At 57.7% G+C, this 18,801-nt stretch overlaps 2 protein-coding genes across 4 annotated transcripts in view; one reads left to right on the forward strand and one right to left on the reverse strand.

Moving 5' to 3' along the window:
* LOC142049763 (uncharacterized) lies at positions 1-4,395 on the forward strand (the record flags this gene model as incomplete). Its single annotated transcript, XM_075077696.1, has 2 exons — positions 1-598; positions 4,211-4,395. Coding segments are annotated over 2 exons (783 nt in total), but the record flags the coding sequence as incomplete, so codon positions are not given.
* Positions 1,717-18,801, reverse strand: part of GNG7 (G protein subunit gamma 7) — an 80,577-nt gene continuing 63,492 nt past the window's right edge. For all 3 annotated transcript variants that reach the window (XM_075077216.1, XM_075077217.1, XM_075077218.1), the window contains 2 exons: positions 10,342-10,460; positions 1,717-6,390 (listed from right to left, as the gene is read on the reverse strand). In XM_075077216.1, the coding sequence (XP_074933317.1) occupies positions 6,265-6,390; positions 10,342-10,422 (207 nt within the window). In that variant the 5' untranslated portion in view covers positions 10,423-10,460 and the 3' untranslated portion in view covers positions 1,717-6,264. The remainder of the gene's footprint in view (positions 6,391-10,341; positions 10,461-18,801) is intronic.

Below are 18,801 nucleotides of genomic sequence, written 5' to 3' on the forward strand. Positions count from 1 at the left end.
TGCTGCCCATCCTCCTGCTGTCCATCCCACTGCCTGTCCTGCTGCCCGTCCTGCTGTCCATCCCACTGCCCGTCCTGCTGTCCATCCCACTGCCTGTCCTGCTGCCCATCCTGCTGTCCATCCCGCTGCCTGTCCTGCTGCCCATCCTGCTGTCCGTCCTGCTGCCCGTCCTGCTGCCTGTCCCGCTGCCCATCCTCCTGCCCGTCCTGCTGTCCGTCCTGCTGCCTGTCCCGCTGCCCGTCCTGCTGCCCGTCCTGCTGCCCGTCCTGCTGTCCGTCCTGCTGCCCGTCCTGCTGCCTGTCCCGCTGCCCATCCTCCTGCCCGTCCTGCTGTCCGTCCTGCTGCCTGTCCCGCTGCCCGTCCTGCTGCCCGTCCTGCTGCCCGTCCTGCTGCCTGTCCTGCTGCCTGTCCCGCTGCCCATCCTGCTGTCCGTCCTGCTGCCTGTCCCGCTGCCCGTCCTGCTGTCCGTCCTGCTGCCTGTCCCGCTGCCCGTCCTGCTGTCCGTCCTGCTGCCTGTCCTGCTGCCCATCCTCCTGCTGCCCATCCTGCTGTCTGTCCTGCTGTCCGTCCTGCTGCCTGTCCCGCTGCCCGTCCTGCTGTCCGTCCTGCTGCCTGTCCCGCTGCCCGTCCTGCTGTCCGTCCTGCTGCCTGTCCTGCTGCCCATCCTCCTGCTGCCCATCCCGCTGCCCGTCCTGCTGTCCGTCCTGCTGCCTGTCCTTCTGCTGCCCATCCTGCTCTGTCCTCCTGCCTGTCCAGCTGCCCATCCTCCCACTGCCCATCCCACTGCCCATCCCGAGGCCTGTCCCGCTGCCCATCCCGCTGCCTGTCCCGCTGCCCATCCCGCTGCCTGTCCTGCTGTCCATCCCGCTGCCTGTCCTGCTGCCTGTCCTGCTGTCCGTCCTGCTGCCTGTCCTGCTGCCTGTCCTGCTGTCCGTCCCGCTGCCGCCCTCCCCAGCTCGGCGTTTCGGGTCAGACACTGAAAAATCCCAGCTATTCCAGGCACGCGGAGGAAGCGTGGCTCCAGGCTGCCCGTACAGCAGCACACATTCCTGCTGGGCCGGGCAGGCAGGAGCTGCTCCAAGCCTCTTCCCAAAGCCGCCGGCGTGGAGGCCGCTGCCTTCCAGGAAAGCGGCCCCCGTGGCGCGGCGCTGCCGCCGGCCAGCTCCGGCACCGGACCCGGTGCAGCTCTGGGTGGGAGCTGCCGGGAAGCCGAGCGGGGAGCCGCGGCCGCTGCCAGGGCAGGCGGAGGTCCCTTCCTTTTCTCCGAAAAGGGAAGAAACGCTGCTCTTGTTTTCGCTTTGCTGCGGCTCCACGGGACAGGAGGGCCCCGGTGCTGCCGGGAAGCCGGCGATGCCGCCGGCGCAGGAGCTGCCAGTGTCGGGGAGCACCAGGGTGGCGTCAGCGGCCCCCCGAGGGTGGGAGAAGGGGATCCCCGGGGGCGACAGCCCCGTCCCACCCGCTCGGGATGGCCAAGCATCCTTGGGCAAGGGGCAGGCGGCCGAAACGCCCCGGGGAAGGGGCTGAGAAGGGCTTCGCTGAACCCGGTTCCCGAGAAAGCAGCAGGAAGGGTCAGTCATTACCCGGCTGTAACGACTTCCCCTCCCGCAGAACGAAGAAGAAACCGCCGAGCACCGAGACCACCCGAGCGCCCACCGCGCCGGGCAGCCGGGCGTCCCCCCGCCCCCACCGCAGACGCAGGACAGGCCGGGCGGGAGATCTGGCAAAATGAAAAGTGAGCCTTTTTATTGTGTTATCAATTCACTTCTTAACAACAATTCCACAAAATATTAAACACTGTGCGAGAAATTGGGTCTATGGCACACCAGAAATAAAAATCAGAGATCCAAAAATGCAGACGTTATGAGGAGCCTACGTTACAGACACCGATTACTTCCTAAGTACAGTCTTTACAAACCTTGATTTGCGTTTGGCAACAAGATCAGAGTTTGGCAAATAATAATAATAATAATAATAATAATAATAATAGACCAGAGAGAAAAATTAAGAGCGCAAAGTATCAGACGCGTGGCTTCGGTTCAATGAAGTAAATGCGTTATTTTTACTTTGTTAAATAAAGTTGACTTTTTAAGTACTTGGAGGAAGGGGGATCTGCTCGGCTCCGGGCTCGGGAGGCTCCGGCACCGGCACCGAACCCCGCCAGCCTCACGGCTGCGGCCGCCGGCGGTGCCGTGCGGGTGCCCGGGCGTCTCCCAGCTCCGGCTGCGCCGCGGGACCGTCCCCGAGACAGGGAGGGGAGAACAAGGAAAATGGACCAAAAAATTAAATAGAAGCGACGTTTCCTCTCTCCCTTTTCTTTTGCAGCCTCTCTCCTTTCTATTTTTGGCAACGGCTTCACCACATGCTAAAAAGAAACGCCAGACAGATTTGGGCATGTGTTTATGTCCAAAAAAAGGCCTTTGTGGAGCCGGGGCTGCTGGCACCGCTGCCCCACGCCCCGCCAGCGGCACAAGGGAGGCCCCGGCTCCCCGCTCCCCCTTCGCGACCTGGAGCACTTAAAAAGTCCTGAAAAGTGTCTTTTTTTTTTTTTTTTTTGGTCTTTTTTTCTTTCTTTTTTTTTTTCTTTTTTTTTTTGGCAAATGCACTAACAAAGTACAAGCAACTACTGTAATTTGCACTTATATTTATGCTATACAAAAACATCTACAGTATGATCACTGATTTACTCAGACGAGGAAAAAATAATAAAATTAATAAAAACCAAAATAAAAGGTTGAGGATTTTTCCACCTAACGAGTCACCCACTGAGAGACACCAGCACCCGCTCGGCTCCCGGCAGGACCCCGCTGCCGCCGGCCCACTGGCATCCCCGTGCCGGGAGCCCCCAGCCCCGTCCCCAGGCTCCCGGGGGACCCCAAGCAGACGCTCCCATGCCCCCCTTCTCCCGGCTCCAGCCGCACGCTGAACCTAGACCTGCCGCCTTGCCCCTCGCCGGCCACCCCACCGCCGGTGCCGCGGCACGGCTCGGGCGAGACACCGGGGACGAGCGCGGCCCGCGTGGGTGGAAGGCGGGGAGGGGAAGCGGACTGACCCCCCGGCTTCGCCGGCAGAGCATCCCGCAGGCAGCCACGGCACCGCGGGGCTGAGCCGCCCGGCCGCGATCCCGGGGGGGTGGAGAGGGCAGGATGCAGGCAGGGCTGGCCCCCGCCTGGGCAGGGCTGTTGGGGTGGGGGGAGCACTCGGGAGCCCCCTCGGATGTCGGGGCGGGGGGGACACGCAGCCCCTGCCCGGGTCTCGAGCGGAGCAGCGGCGTGCGGCTCCCGCAGCCACCTCGGCCGCTCGCTCGCTGCCGCGCAGAGCGCGGGTTCGTCTGGCTGACCCGCAGCTCGGGCACTTGCCTGGGTCGCCGGCTATAGCACCATGCACTGGTCTCTAACATAGAGGAAGAATCAGCAATCTGGAGTAGAAAAATAAGGCTGGAACTGTACTAGATTAAGGACAGAGGAAATTCCCTCGCGGAGAAGAGAAAGCCCTGCTGTGGCACAACCCAGGCGCACCTCAGGACGGTGCTCGCTTCCCGCTACAGATGCGGCGCTCGAGAGCTTGAAGCTACGTCGAATGAAAGATTTAAAAAAAAAAAAATGGAAAACAAAACCAAAAACCAACACGAAGGCATTGCCTGTCGGCGTGCCGGGGCTGCGGCCGATGCTCGGCGCGGCGCCAGGCTGGGCTGCGAGCGGGGCTGGGGACACGCTCGGCCACGGAGGGAAATAAATCCACTTCCCGCTGCTCCGCCTGCCCCAGTGCTCGCATCGGGACGGGGTGAAGTCCCGGGGGTCACCAGCACACCTGGCGCGAGGCTGGCGCCAGGACAGAGCCCGCGACACAGCTCCCGGCGGGAGACGGGAGGTTTAAACCGCTCACATCGGCAAAGGACCCCGGGAAAGCAGCCGCAAGACGTACACAGGAGGTGCTGCGGCTTGTGTTAGTGTTAAAAACATGGGGTGGTTTTTTCTTTTTAATCCAAATTCGTTTAAAAAGGCGAGTGATCACGTATTTCAACCAATAGTGAGATACCTGCAACCAAGAAGTGTAAATGGAGCATCTCTGCTAACCACAGCCTCCGCTGGCACTGCCGAGCTGGTCGGCTGGAGAGGGGCCGGCTGAGCTCAGCCCGACACCCCACACCGCGGGAGGAAGACCCCTCCGAAGCTGCCCTTCCTCCTGGCAGACGCCAGCTCGCCTTCCCCAGGTACCAGCCACGCGGCCGCAGGCTCTGCTCCTCTCCCTGCCTTCGAGCCGGCCTCCGGCATCGCCCTGCGCAGCTCCCTGTGCCCTGGGGGTCGGCGGCAGCGCCGGGAACACCATCACCCTCCGAAAAGCGACCAGCGAAGCCTCCCAGCGCCCTGCCCCGACCAGCGCCTCCGACCAGTCTAAGCGCAGGCAGCATCCCGCACGGGCGGCGCGGTTTCCTCCCTCCCAGCTGAGCCGGAACAGAAAGTGTGAGCAGGGTCCAGCGGCTCCCCCAAAATATCTCCCTGTCCCGTGAAGGGCTCGGCCGCGTGCGGTTTCCATCCCAGCGGGAGGTCGTGGCATTTCAAACCAAATCCAAAGCGTTGGGGGGAATGGGAAAATTCCCACGATTTCACATCAAGTGTGGGGTTTTTGTTTTTGTCCTTCTCTTCCCAAAACCGAAACTTGGCACCGCCCGTCCTCAGACACCAGCACGGCGTGCCTGTGTTCAGGATAACCGGGAACGGGTGCCGGCGTGCTGGTCAGGGAACCGAACCGCACCTCCGCCTCCCGCAGGGAGCGTTCGCCGTCCCCCGAGGAGCCGCCCAGCCCCGGGCTCTGCCCTGCGGACGCAGACCCCTCGCTTAAACCCAACGCCCAGGACCCGTCCTCTCTCTGGCGGAGCTGGAAGCCGGTGAGCGCCGCCGCGGCTCAGCTGGCCGCAGGGTGCCCGGCGCAGCGACGCGGGGAGAGGCCGCGGGACGTCCCTGAGCTCTGATCTTTCTCCCGAGCACCCACCTGCCCCGGCACGGGGGCGCCGGGCTCCGTCGCTGCCATGGCTCCGCAGGGCTCTGTGGCGGGCAGCGGGAGGAAGGCTCGCCTATTTGTCCCCTCTTCCTCGCGGGCTGCTCTGCGCCGGGTCGTTCCCGGCTACGCGGCGCGTGCGTGTAACGGCGGTGAACAAAGCGCTCCCCGTTTAAATCGCATTTCGTGATTTCCAAGGGATGGGAAACAAACTATTTCTTCTACAGCCTCACCCTCATCACCCCAAATTAACTGGGTTTAGTGGAGCGAGTGCCACTCGCCGCTCTCCGTGAGAAAAAGGGAGATGGGAAACGCTAGCAAATCCGCCAATTTTAGTGTTTTGGACTGAGACTCTCCAAAAGGCCAATTTAAAAAGATTTCTCACACGATACTGCAGGACAGAAAGCCCCTTCCCTCCCCCCGCCCCCGGTACAGTCCCGTTTGGGAAAAACAGTGGTAACAGCACAAAGAAAACCCGGAAGGGATGAGAGGGGCTCGAGCCCGGCCTCTCCCATGCCTCGGGCTTCCTAACGCCGCTCACGGAAACGCTCTCGGCCGATGGATCCGACGCCAGAGAGCGTTTCCCGGCGGTGCCTTCCCCTCATCCGAGCGGAGCCGTGCGGCGCGGGGAAGAAGGCCCCCAGCCTCCATCCTCCTCCTCCCAGCCTCGGTTTATCCATTTGCAACAGCAATTTTTCAAGCCGTGTTCTGGTTGGGGTTTTTGTTTTTTTTTTTTTTCTTTTTTGTACTGGATTTCTACAGAACAGGTCCCCACCTGGACTCTTCTCCCTTGTTCCCTCTCAAGAAACAGAGCAAATTCTTGGAACGACGCGCTGATTGGAAACTAATCGGATCAGACCCACTTAGAGCTTTGTTCAAAGCTTCTGCCGGCGACGTCTCGACGCTCGGGTCTGGCATCCCGTTGGCAAATAACATAAAAACCCCTCGCTGCCTGCACCACCCCGGTACCAATTTCGAACGTCGCTATTAAAAATACTCCCCCCGCCCCTCAACCCTGGGTGTTTGGTTTTTTTTCTCCCTGTTTTTAAATGTTGACCCCTCTCAGTGCGGCACCAGCCCGGGAGCAAACACCCTTCCCTAAACCACTCGCAAATTTTTTTTTGTTTGTTTGTTTTTAAAGATTTAAGTTCTATTCGAATCCAACATTTAGCGTTTACCACTCGGCGCAGTTGTAAGTTTGGAGCTTGGTTTCAGTCGATGGAGAACGGTGCCCTGCCTGAGAGATCACACGCGCCGGAGCGAGGAAAGCTATAGGATGATACAAGGCTTTTTGTCCTTAAAAGGATTCTCCGAAGCGGGCACTCCAACCAGCAGCGGGTCGTTCCTGGCATGTTGCTCGCAGTAATTCATTAGCTCAGAAGATGCTTTCGAGACCTAAATGTTGCAAGAAAGCAGAAGGTTAGCGAGAATACTCAGGTGAAGGCGCAGAGCTCAGCCCACGCCGCGCCACCGACAGCCCCCAGGCTCCGCAGGGAGGAAGAGAACCAGCGTTCGGCTTTTCGTAAGAGAAGCTTGAGAGATGGCGACAACTGAAAAGGGGAAACGGGCACGGAAAAAAAGGCTTGTAAGGTCTGACGTAAATAAAGCCATGAGTTTTGGGAAAATACTCCCAGCCGAGAGCAAGAGGTTTAAAAGAAGATAATATTGTCCTCATTTTTAAGGGCTTTGGGATAAAAAAGAAAGGGAAAAAAGCCTGCTTGACAGTGGCCATCCTCTGATGTTAAAAACAGAGGTTTTGAAAATGTTAGAAACTATTATTTGAGGCTCTGCTTATTTTAGTTCAAAGATGTCTTCTAGGAGAGCCCAGAGCATCCAGCAGAAGGGACCGTGGCGGTGGGCGAGCGATGTGGCTGCACCGCCTGGCAGCGAGCAGGGCGGGCGGCACGGGTAGCCCAGGCCGGGGGGTGCCAGCAGCTTTGGAGACCAATAGCAACCTCTTTTTTTTTTTTAATTAACTTAATAGTTGGTTGAACAAGGCAAGCGCAAAACGTAGATGCAACCACAGCACATCTGGAAGGCCCAGATGTGACCGGCTGTAGCTGCAGAGCCTTACAGCAGCGGTTCCCTTGCCCGGGATCTCTGGGGCTGCTCGGCACCGGGGCGACTCGCCCCTCTCAGCCGAGCCGAGCTGTGATTTAGGACGACAAAAACCACCTTCACGCCACCTCCCCGCTCCGAGGGCGGCACTACCGGGGTCACCGCGCTCTGCAGCCTCGCGGAGGACGCCGCGGCACACGGCCAGCGCGGCCGCCGCCGCCCGCGCAGCGCCGCAACCTGCCCAGCAGCCGCGTGCGGTTGGACGCCGTCGTTATTAAACCTTTCGCAGCAGCAACCGGGAGCGCGCAGCGAACCCCAGTTCTCTGCAACTTCGGGCAAACCGCTTAATCGGGGCTTCCCTCCTCCCTTTTTCGTGTCTCCTGGGAGGAGGAGACTGCACCAGACTGTTGTGGGAGTCTCTAGTTATTATCGCAATATTAAGTATCAAAGTCCTAACCAGTAACGAACCAGTAACCGCTAATGAACACCAACTGCGGCCGGCCTGCACTTAAACATACGTATCACGTACACTGGGATCCAACAGCCAAACTGCTCTGCAGAGGCAAGGTCAAGGCTCTGCCTTAAACCTATTACTCCCATAAGACAGTAATTATTCCTAACCTCAGAGCAAAGCCAGGGGAAAGAGATTAGAGTGCCGGGAGCGCGGCCGAACCTGTTATGAGAGCAAGTGGCCTGGAAAGCTCCGCACCCCTTGTAAAGCTTCGGCTGTGTAAATGAAGGGAAGGATGAGGCAGGTGCTGTTGCTAGAAAAGGCCCAGCCCTCCTCTAGCAGATGTACGGGCTGCTCGGGCTGGGGAGGAGGAAAATCAGAGTGCGGTGGCGGGGCTGCGGTTCGGCTGCAGCGTTGGGTGCTCCGTCAGACCTCGCAGGGAGGCATCGGGGGTGTTCCTCGCGCCCCCGCTCTCGCTGGTGGCACAGCTTTGCCAACAGCTCGCAGGGCAGCCCGTTCCCCTCATCTCAGGGGTGTATCCACTCATTTACAGAATTTACAGAATTTTACAGAATGGCAGGGGTTGGAAGGGCCCTCGGGAGCTCACCCCATCCCACCCCTGCTGGAGCAGGCACACCCAGAGCAGGGGCACAGGGCCGCGTCCAGGCGGGGGGTGAATGTCTCCAGGGAAGGGACCCCACAGCCCCTCTGGGCAGCCTGGGCCCCTGCTCTGGCACCCGCACAGGGAAGGGGTTTTGTCTCATATTTAAGTGGAGATTCCCGTGTTCCAGCTTGTGCCTGTTGCCCCTTGGCCTGGCGTTGGGCACCGCTGAAAAGAGCCCGGCCCCATCCCCCTGACACCCGCCCTTCAGATATTTACAGGCATTGATGAGATGCCCCCTCAGCCTTCTCTTCTCCAGGCTGAACAAGCCCAGGTCTCTCAGCCTTTCCTCACAAGGGAGATGCTCCAGCCCCTGATCCCCTTGGCAGCTCTGCGCTGGCCTCGCTCCAGCAGTTCCCTGCCCTTCGTGAACTGGGGGGCCCAGACCTGGACGCAGCACCCCAGATGTGGCCTCACTGGGGCAGAGCAGAGGGGGAGGATGACCTCTCTGCAGGCAAACGAGCGTCACACCGACCTCAGCTGCAAGGTAGGGAGAGCAGGAGCCGGAGGAGCGAGGGCTTGTTTGACACCGTACTTGGGAGCTGCCTGGCTCGGCACGCTTGCCCAAGAGCTGGGTTTGCGGACTGTGGCGTTATTGAAAGCTTGCCCAGACAGCGCGTCTTCTCCACTCAGCCTAAATAGCAGCATGTTGTGGTCCCACCGCTGTTGTTCCTTCCCAGCAAAGCATTTAAGATAGTCACAGCTACAAAGGTCGGTAAGTATACACACACCCTCCTTCCTCCTCGGCGTGCACCATTTGGGATCCTGGAGCTGAGACACGGTAATTCTTAGGAGAGTCAGCAACGGCTGTGCTGAGGGAAGACCTGTAATTTATTTTGTCTTCCCTAAAATGGCCTTGCTTGGGTGCATCACTGGAGTCTGGAAAGTGGTGGCTCTAAAAACAGCTACAAAACCTCATGGCTTTAAAAAAAAAAGGTATTCAGAGCAGCAGCAGCTCCTGCACATCAAAACCGGAGATGACGCAGGATCTGCTGCTGCAGAAGCAGCCGGGACTAAAAGTCAAAGAAAACATTCTTTGACCGGGAAACGGAATCAAAAATCAGGTGGATTTAACACCCATTGGTTTACAGTATTTCAGTTTCACTGTGCCTTTCCTCCCCACACATGGGGCTTTCCTTCGCGTGACTTACTGACAAGTGACCTTCCATGAACGGATCTCATCTCTCCTCTCCTTCCTCCCCTCCCAGGGAGTTTCTCGGAGGGACGGGCAGCGACCACAGCCTGCCCCGACCCACCCTGCCCACCAAGGCAGGCAAAGCCCAGATGAGGGCAGCAGGGCCGGGTGACGAGTGTGGCTCCTCTGTGGCTTAAGAGGTGTAAATTCAGAGAGTGCCCTGGGATTTTTCCTGCTCAACTTGCTGCCCACACGCTAATATTTGTCTCCAGCAAAGGCTGCTCTCCAGAGCTCACGTGGCTGAACGAGCCCGGGTACTGCAACCACCGAGCCGGTTCCCAGAATAGAGTGAAAGCTCCTGGAGGACCCAGTCCCCGACTCTCAGGGGACGCTGTGGCTGTGAGCACGTTACCTGCTCCAACCCCCCAGTGCCAAAGGGAGCTTTATTTCTGGGGCTCCTTTGCCGCCCCAGCAGATTGCTGGCGAGCCAGCACACAGCTGAGAATAGACTCTGGTTTGCTATCCTGGACAACTGCGGCACAAAATTAACCTTCCCTAAATGTGCCTCAAAGCAGCGTGAAGGCGTGCCACCATCCTTTTGCATTTGCAAGAATGCAGCAGCTGAGAAATCACCGCGCAGGCAGCGACCGTCTGAGGGAAACTGCATATGGACAGTGAAGCCATCCTGTGAAAAAACGGGGCAACGAGCCTGGAACGCGCGTGAGCTTCGGTGCCTTCACACGTTGCACGTGCCCAGCTGAGCTCCAGGAACTTACTGCAGTGGCTGGCCTGCCCTCGGATCGCGCGGTCGCCTCTAACGCCTGGGAGAAGCTGCCCAGGCTGCCACCTTACCTGCCGGCACGAGCCGTGCCTGTGGGAAGGAGTCTTGACTGGAAATGCTGCAACATCCGAGCTGGGGACATCGCAGCAGCATGCAGGCGCTCGGCAAAAACCCAAAGCACTGCCCAGGGACCCTTCCCGCTCCCGCCCTGCCCACACCAGAGGCGGCACGTGTCGCGCCGCTCCAGCTCCTGTGCTCACCTTGATCCTCTCGATGCCGGCTTCGATGCGGAGCTGCTCCACCAGCTTCCGGGCCTGCGCTATGTTGTTAGTTGTTGACATTGTCTGCCATCGGCTCCTGGCCCCAGCACGTGAGAACACTGCAAAACAAGGAGCGGGGAGAGGGGGGTTGGCATCACGAGCGACACCACCACGCCACCACGCACCATCTCGGAAAGGGTTGTGCACCGCCTCCTCGCCGACAGCCACGTGCAAAGGGCTTCCACGAGCTCTAAACTGATGACACCAACTGAATGTTTCCTGATTCTGCTTCAAGTTCTCCTTTCCTTTAAACGGCACTCTTCGTTAAAAAAACCAAACAGAAACTTGCCGACGAGAGCGGAAAAAGGAAACTTTTTCTGCAGGAAGTCCCGCCAGATGCATTCAACTGACCGGCTGGAAAAGCGAACAGAAATTTTCCAGCCCACGTAACCTGCCATGCACCGCTCGCAGCGAGCCAGGTAGAAGGAAGGTAGACGGGGATGCTGCTTGACCGTGACCACGCAAAGCTCCTAGATGTTCACCCGCACTTTACATCTACTCGTTCCACCGCTGCCTTCGTCCTGCCCCAACTCCTGTGTCAGGATTCCCTCTGCACAACGAGGCTCTGAGCAGCAACTGGAAACGATACCGTACAAACCCAGATCGACGCCACTTAGCCATCGTTTTGCAAATCAACGGCCCTGAAGAAAGTAGAGTAAGAAAGTAAGAGCGACAGATGGTCCCGGGCTGGGTGGTAGAGGGCAGCTAAGGGCTGAGGCAAGGGGCAGAGGTTTCTCAGATGCCAAAGCACAGACACGGGGGGGATATGAAAGCACAAGAGGTACCGATAGCTCATGTCTCAAATGAATCTTCCACAAAAATGGTGCAAAATAAGGGCCCAGCTGAACATGGAAACGAGGAGAGCACTGCAGGGTGACCGGAGCCAGAGCAGAGCAGGACCGGAGCTTTGCCAAAGCACAACTCCTGTATGTGCACAAAGCATCTGGTCTCTGAGGGTCTCGCGGACCCCATCCAGCTGCCAAACTCTGCACCCATCCCCGGCTGTGCCGATCGCGGGCCTTTAATGTACCTGTCGCCTGGCCGGGTGCAACCTGCACGTGGGGCCGTGCCCCCCGCGACCGCCACGCTGCAGCCGGGCACCCCAGCAGGGAGAACGCAGGCGGTTAAACAACCTTCCTCAATATTTAAAAGCAGCAACTGAAGAAGTCTGTCTACAAGACCAACATAATCCATCACCGTCGCTCAAGCCAGAGCCACGGGGCAGCAGCCAGGGCTGCAGCACGCCGGAGGGCAGCTCCAGCCACGCCGTCTGAGCCGGACTCCCTTGGCCAGACACTGTTCTCTGATCATTTCTTTATCATCATCTCCGTGGGGCTGCTGCAGAGGTGTCAGGAAAAGTCACTTCCTTGCCCTGCCCGGTGGTGACTCAGCCCCTGATGGCTCAGTTAACGGCAGGGAATAGGGGGAGAGGTCTGCAGCAAGGGCCACCACCCTCCTCCCGACAAACCATTAGATGATGCTGGGAGGAGGAAAGAGCCAAAGCAAACAAGGGGTCAGGTACCGGCGGCTCTCCCAGTGCCCCAGCCAGCCGCCCACTGCAGCCCTTCTGTGCTAGCTTTAATGAGAGACTCCTTCAGTCTTCTCCCCAGGACCGGCAGCTTCAAAGCAGATGCTGAACTGCTGCCTTTACTGGGGGGAAGAAAGGGGGGAGTGTCTGCCCCATCTCAAATCCTAGCAGACTCGAGCTGTCTCGCCTATGTTTAGACATTAAGGGAGTTTATTCCAGACCACAACAGCACACTCGGGGATTATTTTGCTTGGCAGCAGCATGCAACGTGTGCTGAACTTCTCAATCCCTGAACGGCACACTCAGCCTTGTTTGCAACACCGAACGCTACCGGAGAAAACAAATGGTGCTTCAGCCAGCGTTACCAACCCCGCCATGAGACGGTTCCCTGAATTAGCAGGGTTATTCGGAAATCTCCACCTCGCGAGTCCTGGAAGATGTTAGTCAGGACAACATGGGAAGCCACACTGTTGGAATAAAGTCTGGTGCTACAGGAACTGGGAGAAGGAAGCAGGCTGGTCCCCGGGGAAGGATCCTCCTCTCCCGCCCTGATTTCCTAAGCCACAACACTGCAAGAGAGAGACTCGGTGGGTTTGTGGCAAAGCAGGATGCCCTTGTGCCAGCAGTGCTGGTGTCAGACTGAGCTCAGAGTCGGGCCTTGGTGAGAGGTCTGTAACCTAAAAAGGGTCCAGAGTCCTAAAACGAGCTTGACCAGCACCCAAAGTCCCACATCAGGGTGCCAAACCACACACAGCGAGCCATCTCGCCCGGCACGGCAAAGGGTGCTTCTCCCAGCCTTCTGGGACACAGGGCATAGGGCACGCTCCGCTCTGGTCTCTTTCCCATGAAAAAGCAGCACCTCCAGGTGGGAACACTTCCTCTCAGGACACAGCCTGCTCCTTCAGCACTGAGCGCTAGATAGACCCCAGCCCTCCGAGTTCTTTGGGATTTCGGAACAGCAGCTTGTGCTCAGCCCTGCTGTGATTCCCTACCCAGGCTGAGCATGAGGCGGACAGCGGCTGTGCTGGTGCTACCGTCCATTTTAATGTCATTAATCCCTGGAAAAAGCAGGGAAGTTTTGCCTTTTAGGCCGCTAGCACACACACAGCCACTGGTAGCCATCTGATCATCTGCATTTCCAACGCAATCCCTGCTGACAGCACGTGCTATGGTGAGAGCAGTTATCTTGAAGGACTCCAAAATAGTGCAGGCAGCATCAGGGCCAGGGAAGAGCTCTAAGTCAAGCTCTTTCTATATCTGTACTGTGAACTTGAACGACCTCCCCACTGCAAATAGTTCACTCCTCATTGACAAAACAATCCTTCACCTGGATAAAGAGTTAGCAGGCAGTTAGAGGGGAAAAAAAAATGCAAGCAATCAGATATAATTTATGTTTGCAGCAGCACCAGATCACCTGCTTGTACTTTCCCAGCTTCCTGTTTATGGAACAAGGCTGATGAATCAGTCGAGGGTGAATTACTTAAGGGAACTTCTGCTTCTGCCGCGGCGCTGGGACATCATGTGCAGCCCGTACCCCCGTGCCTGCAGCATCCCACGGCTTGCGCTGCGCAGGGGACACCAGCCCGGCCGAAGGAAGGATGCCTTTTACAAAGTACAGCGTGGAGAGAGTCCCGCTGCGTGGCAGGAGTTATCAAGCTACTGTCTTAAAAGCCCTTGGCAAGGGGGAGATGTTTTACCCCCTACTCTCCCTGTAGCCCCGTTTCATGGAGTCTTTGCAAAGCGAAAGCAATGCTTTTCATCAGAAGTGATGCTTTACTTGGGTTGTTACAGCAGCAAAGCAGGCAGGCACCTGCCTTCCCCTGCCCCTGCGCTGACAGCCGCTCTCCAGCTCGGCACCACCAAGCGAGACCCTGCTTTGCCTACGGCAGCAACGCGCTTTGCCTCTACCAAGCGTAAAAAGGCAGCATCGGTTGCCACTGAGCACAGGGTCAGTGGTTTTATAGCAACAAAATCTGCAGCAGCAGCTTCTACTTCCTCCTCAGCTGCCGTCACCCAGCGGCGATAGCGCAGGGCTCCTTCGGGGAAACCAGGAGCCGAGCGAGCGGCACCCTGCACACCACGCTGACGGCGCAGTTCCTCTCACAGCGTTTTAATCATCCAAGCACAGATTTCAGCAGCCGAGCTCTCAGAAAGGTCAAGGGGAGTTTTTTTGGATGCAAAATCCTCCTCCAGCCGCAGCCCACAGCGGCTGCTTGCCCCGTGCATCCCTAAGGCTCCCCGGCGGCTCCCGGCCCACACCTGCCAAGCTGGGGTGGCTCTTGGCACAGGCTGGGTCAGCCCCGGCACTGCAGCCGCGTGGGTCCCAGGCTCCGCAGAGCGGGACCCGCATCGCTTTCGGGTCCGGCATGGGTCACGTAACGTGGCCACGCTCCAGGACTGCTCTGCCCAGCTGGAGTTTAAAACCAGCTTCTGTTACCTTGGTGAATAATTAACTAAGCACGTCATTAGCAACTGGAGACCATCAGTACGGGAGATGCAGTGGGTTGCTGCGTGGCACACCAAGGGCATCCTCGGGAGTTTTTTAAAAGCCAAAATAAACTTTGAAGATGTCATTCAGCAGACTTACACGGGTGTGTAAATAACTCGTGAGGTAAAGGCATTTGGCAAAAAGCCGTGCAGAAGCACACAGGGTAAAGCATGTGTGATGCAAATCAGGACGACATGCAGGACGCAGCTACGGCGTCCCTTTTCTCATCTTTACGTTTTAAAGAAATCAGCATTTGGAAAAGGACGGGGAGGCGATGGCTGCAGCTGGGCCTGGCGAGGAAGCACAGGACAGTCGGGACACCCAGGCCTCGTGCACATCCTTCTGCCTCTGCTCTGTCATCTGACTGCAGAGAAATAATCCCTAGAGCTTCCTGCGAGGCGGGCGAAGCCTGCGGTGCTCGGCCACGACCGACCTCCTCCCGCCCCTGCCCACAGAGCGGCCGGCGCCTGGCCAGGGCAGACTTTTCCCTTCCCGGTATCTACTCATGACTCTGCACAACAACGCCACTCGCGTTTCGCTGAGTCACGAACAGGCATCGTTCAGCAGGAAATAAATCTTCCCGCATCTTTGCCAGAGCACCTTCTGCCCTCCCGGCTAATCCATCTTCCCCTTCTCCCCAGCAGCATTCCTGGGAAGGGCAGCGCTGCCCAGAGAGGACAGCCCAATTTTGGGAAACGACTCCTGTTGCGTTAACGTTGACTCGGCGTGCATTTTTCACGCCGTCGTGTAAGCAATTCCAGGAGGGCTGAAGTCATCAGGCAGTCTTGCAACTCTCTGGGCTGCCATCCCTGTTCCTCCAGCAACGCAGCAATCTGGCAGGTGGCCGCGGATCCCAGACTGCGGAGGTATTAACAGGGCTCGGTATTAACAGGGCTCGGTATTAACAGGGCTTGTGATGCGGCAAGGTTTCACACCTACGTGGTTGTAGGACAGCGCATGAAAAATGCTGCTGCAGTACGTTCAACACTGAAAATTAATAAAAATTAAGAGAACACAAGAGCACGGGTAATGCTGTATTATCCAGTGGTGTTTAAGGTCAATGCCAACAAGCAAGGGAGGGTTATGAAACCTTGCAGAGAGTAAACAGGGAGCAGAAGCGCGGGCAAGGGGCAGAACAGACTCGGGAATGAAGCAACCGAGTCCCGAGTTATGATTTGGCTGCAGCGCAAACATCCCGTGAGCACTTCTGCCTATTTTAGGAAAAGCGCTGGAGGACAGAGTCCCAACAGTTAAGTCAGGATAAATTCTGAAACTATCAGGACTTGCTCTTTTAATCTGGTTTGCATATTACGAACCAAAAGCGGGTCAGGATGCTTAGAACCGTGTCCTGCATCAGCTCAGTCTTTGGCTCCAGAACAACCGCAAATGCCCTCCTCTAGATCAGGTTTCATCATTAAAGAGTTTAAAGGATCACAGTAAGTGTGACAGATTTCTTGTGTTCACATTCTTCATATACCTCCAGCAAAAAATGTTCTTCAGTGTTTACAAAGCAGGGTGCTTGGGGCAGCCTATTACTATCAGTGCTCCAATATTTCCACTGAGGCAAGCATGAAAAGGGCAATTACACGGGACTGTTTTGCACTTTCAGCCCTGAGTATCTGTTCTGCACAACCCTCTGACGTTAAAGCCCGACTGACTTATGCCTACGGAGTAGGCACCTCCGCTTCTCACCCAGGTTTTCTTTTTTATAAGCTAATTCTTCATGTACCAGGTAGATTGAAAAGGTAATGATTTGGGCTGCTTTAGTGGGGGAAAAACAACCAAACCCGGCACAGCTCTTGAGTCAGAAGCGTGCAGCAACAGCGGTGACAGCAGCGCTGGCTCTGACGAGCCGTGACTCAGCACGAATTCCGTGTCGAAGCAGACGCCTCCTCTGTCGAGCATCTCGGTCTGGCTCCGAGCAGGGCTTTGCCCGCTCAGCCCTTTCATCCATTTCCCAACCCTGCCCCGGCGGCGCTTCCTGGCTCCGCTCGGAGCCGAGGGATCACGGAGCCCCGTGGCACGGAGCAAGGTCGCTGCGGGACAGGGCTCGGCACCCCGCGCCTCGCTCCGTCCCACGAGATGCACGGAGGGACCCTTCGTCTCACCCTGCACCGAAACGTTATGCCAGGATCCAGGTCACGAGGATGAAACTGCCACCCTCGGCATCGTGGCGTGCCGAGAAACCAGGCTTGCCGTAGCATGCCTCTGATCTGCACCCTGCAAGATGTACGGCGCTGAGCTGCGAGACCGACACCCCGAACTGTTAATCATTCCCTCGGCACAAAACCCTTTCTCTTTTATGCAATCGGTGCCACCTGCACGCTCCCACCCGCCGCCGCTCCAGCTGAACGGCAGGAAGCGTTACGCTAGGGAAGAAATATGCACTGATCCCTCTAGTTTCTGAATTCTTCCCATACTTCTCATAGCTGGAAGCAGCCACTCCTAACAGGCTAAATAAACAAGCGAACATCTGAGTAACTGCCGGAGTTATGCCTGTCTTCCCCCAGACAAAAAAAAACGCACCCCATGAGCCTGGTGCTTCTGGATGTCCCTGTGCTCGAGCTGCCGGACGGGGAGCACCGGGAGGGCACACCTCCAGCAGCCCGTGTGGCTCGCACGCCGCAGCCAGGCTGGCCCGAGCATCACCTTCCAGCCATCCTCCCGTCGTGGGGCCGGCGGGGTGAGGTACCAGGGTACGCTGTGCTGACAAAGGCACGTGGGGAGATGGTCGCGCTCCTGGACCTCAGCCTTAACCAGACTGAGCTTTTCAAGAGCAGCCCACCCGCCAGCAGCGTTTCCCTACAGCACATGTGCATTCGCTGGAGGGTGAAACACCCCACACCGCTGAGGTGGCACCAACTCCAGAGCCACAGAGGTGCATAAAACCATCTCCCATGAGATCATGGGCAAGGCTGGATCAGCAACCTCACCTGGGAGCCTGAGGCCATCCGACCCTGCCTGGAGAGGCGAGCTCCCCCCAGCACGCAGCCTGCTGTGCTCAGAGACCCAGCGGCCAAGGGCCCACGCTATGGAGCGGCTCCCTCCAAGGCGAAAGCCTGCAGCCCCTCCGCCCAGGCCCTGGACCGCGGCCAGGCGCCCACCAGCAGCCGCGGCACGGGAGCGGAGTGACACACACCTCGCCGGAGCGATCCTGCGCCGAGCCCAGAGCCGGGCTGGTGCCAGGAAAAGGGGGGGGGGGGGCATATATGACAAAGGGGGAGCCTGAAACTGGTAACCCAGTGTAAACCCGCTCGGTGGTTACTGCTTTTAAAGATGACCTCATGCTTTTCTGGAACAGAAAAAGGCTGTTAGGGCAATGGCATTTACTCCTTGTCTGGGCAGAACAAAGCAGGCTCCATTTTTCTTTTACACTTCCTGCATCAGTAGCTTAACAGCTGAATGAGCTATTGAATTTTTTCCTGAGTGCAGCAATTTTCCCCCACCCCCCCACCCCCTTTAAGACCTCCAGATTTCTATAGTGTGGGACAATACTCGGGGAGAGCACAGCGAGGAGCTCGGCTGAGGAGCCATCCCAGGATGGAGAAACTCCTTAAAGAGGCAGTGGTGGGAAGCACTGGGCTTCGCTCTGCATCTTGCTGGGGAGGAGGGTTTATCCACATCTGGGTAGTGAAATGATCCAGCTGATTTTCCACACTTTATTCTGCATCACCTGCAGCTTGACTGGCGTGAGGAGCGTGGGAGAGGGGCAGGGACACCAAAGCATTTCACTTTAGCAACAAATGAGTTACTGAAGTGCCCATAAGCTCCTTTAGATTTGCAAAACATCCCCTCACTGTCCCTCCCCAGATAAACTGCAGTCTCCTTACAACAGGTTGTAACTAGGCCACGTATTTTAAGATACTTAACACCCCTCCTGCAGACACCAGCAACTCCAGCACAGCAGACAGACCCTTCGGAGCTGCTGTCACCGCGGCCGAGCCTTGCCTAGCCCGCTTCTAATGTATTAGAAGGTTAAAATCACACTGTTACAAGACCAAGAGAAGTCTCATCCTCAGTTTCAGGCCCTTATTGAGAGCAATTTGGTTTTCGGAGTGTATTTTTCCCCAGCTCCAATATCTAGGTATGTCTCTTTCCAGATGGAAACAACCCAAGCCAACACGTCCGAGCTTTGGGGTATTCTCACACGCAGCAGTAAATGTGCTTTGTGCACAACCCGGGCGGGAAGGCAACACGCTCGCTTTTCTAGCTGTGTTGCTGCACAGACACCCCTGAGCTCCCAGCGGAGCCTCCGGGGTTCCCCCGAGGGAAGGCAGCACTCCTACGGCGAGGAACGTCTCCAGCAAACGTGGGGCTTGCAGCGTGAAGCCAGGCAGGGCAGCGCGGCCGTGGGCCCAGCAGGCGCCCAGCCGGCGAGCACGGC

The sequence above is a fragment of the Phalacrocorax aristotelis genome, chromosome W (assembly GCF_949628215.1).
Source record: "Phalacrocorax aristotelis chromosome W, bGulAri2.1, whole genome shotgun sequence".
Classification (NCBI taxonomy): domain Eukaryota; kingdom Metazoa; phylum Chordata; class Aves; order Suliformes; family Phalacrocoracidae; genus Phalacrocorax; species Phalacrocorax aristotelis.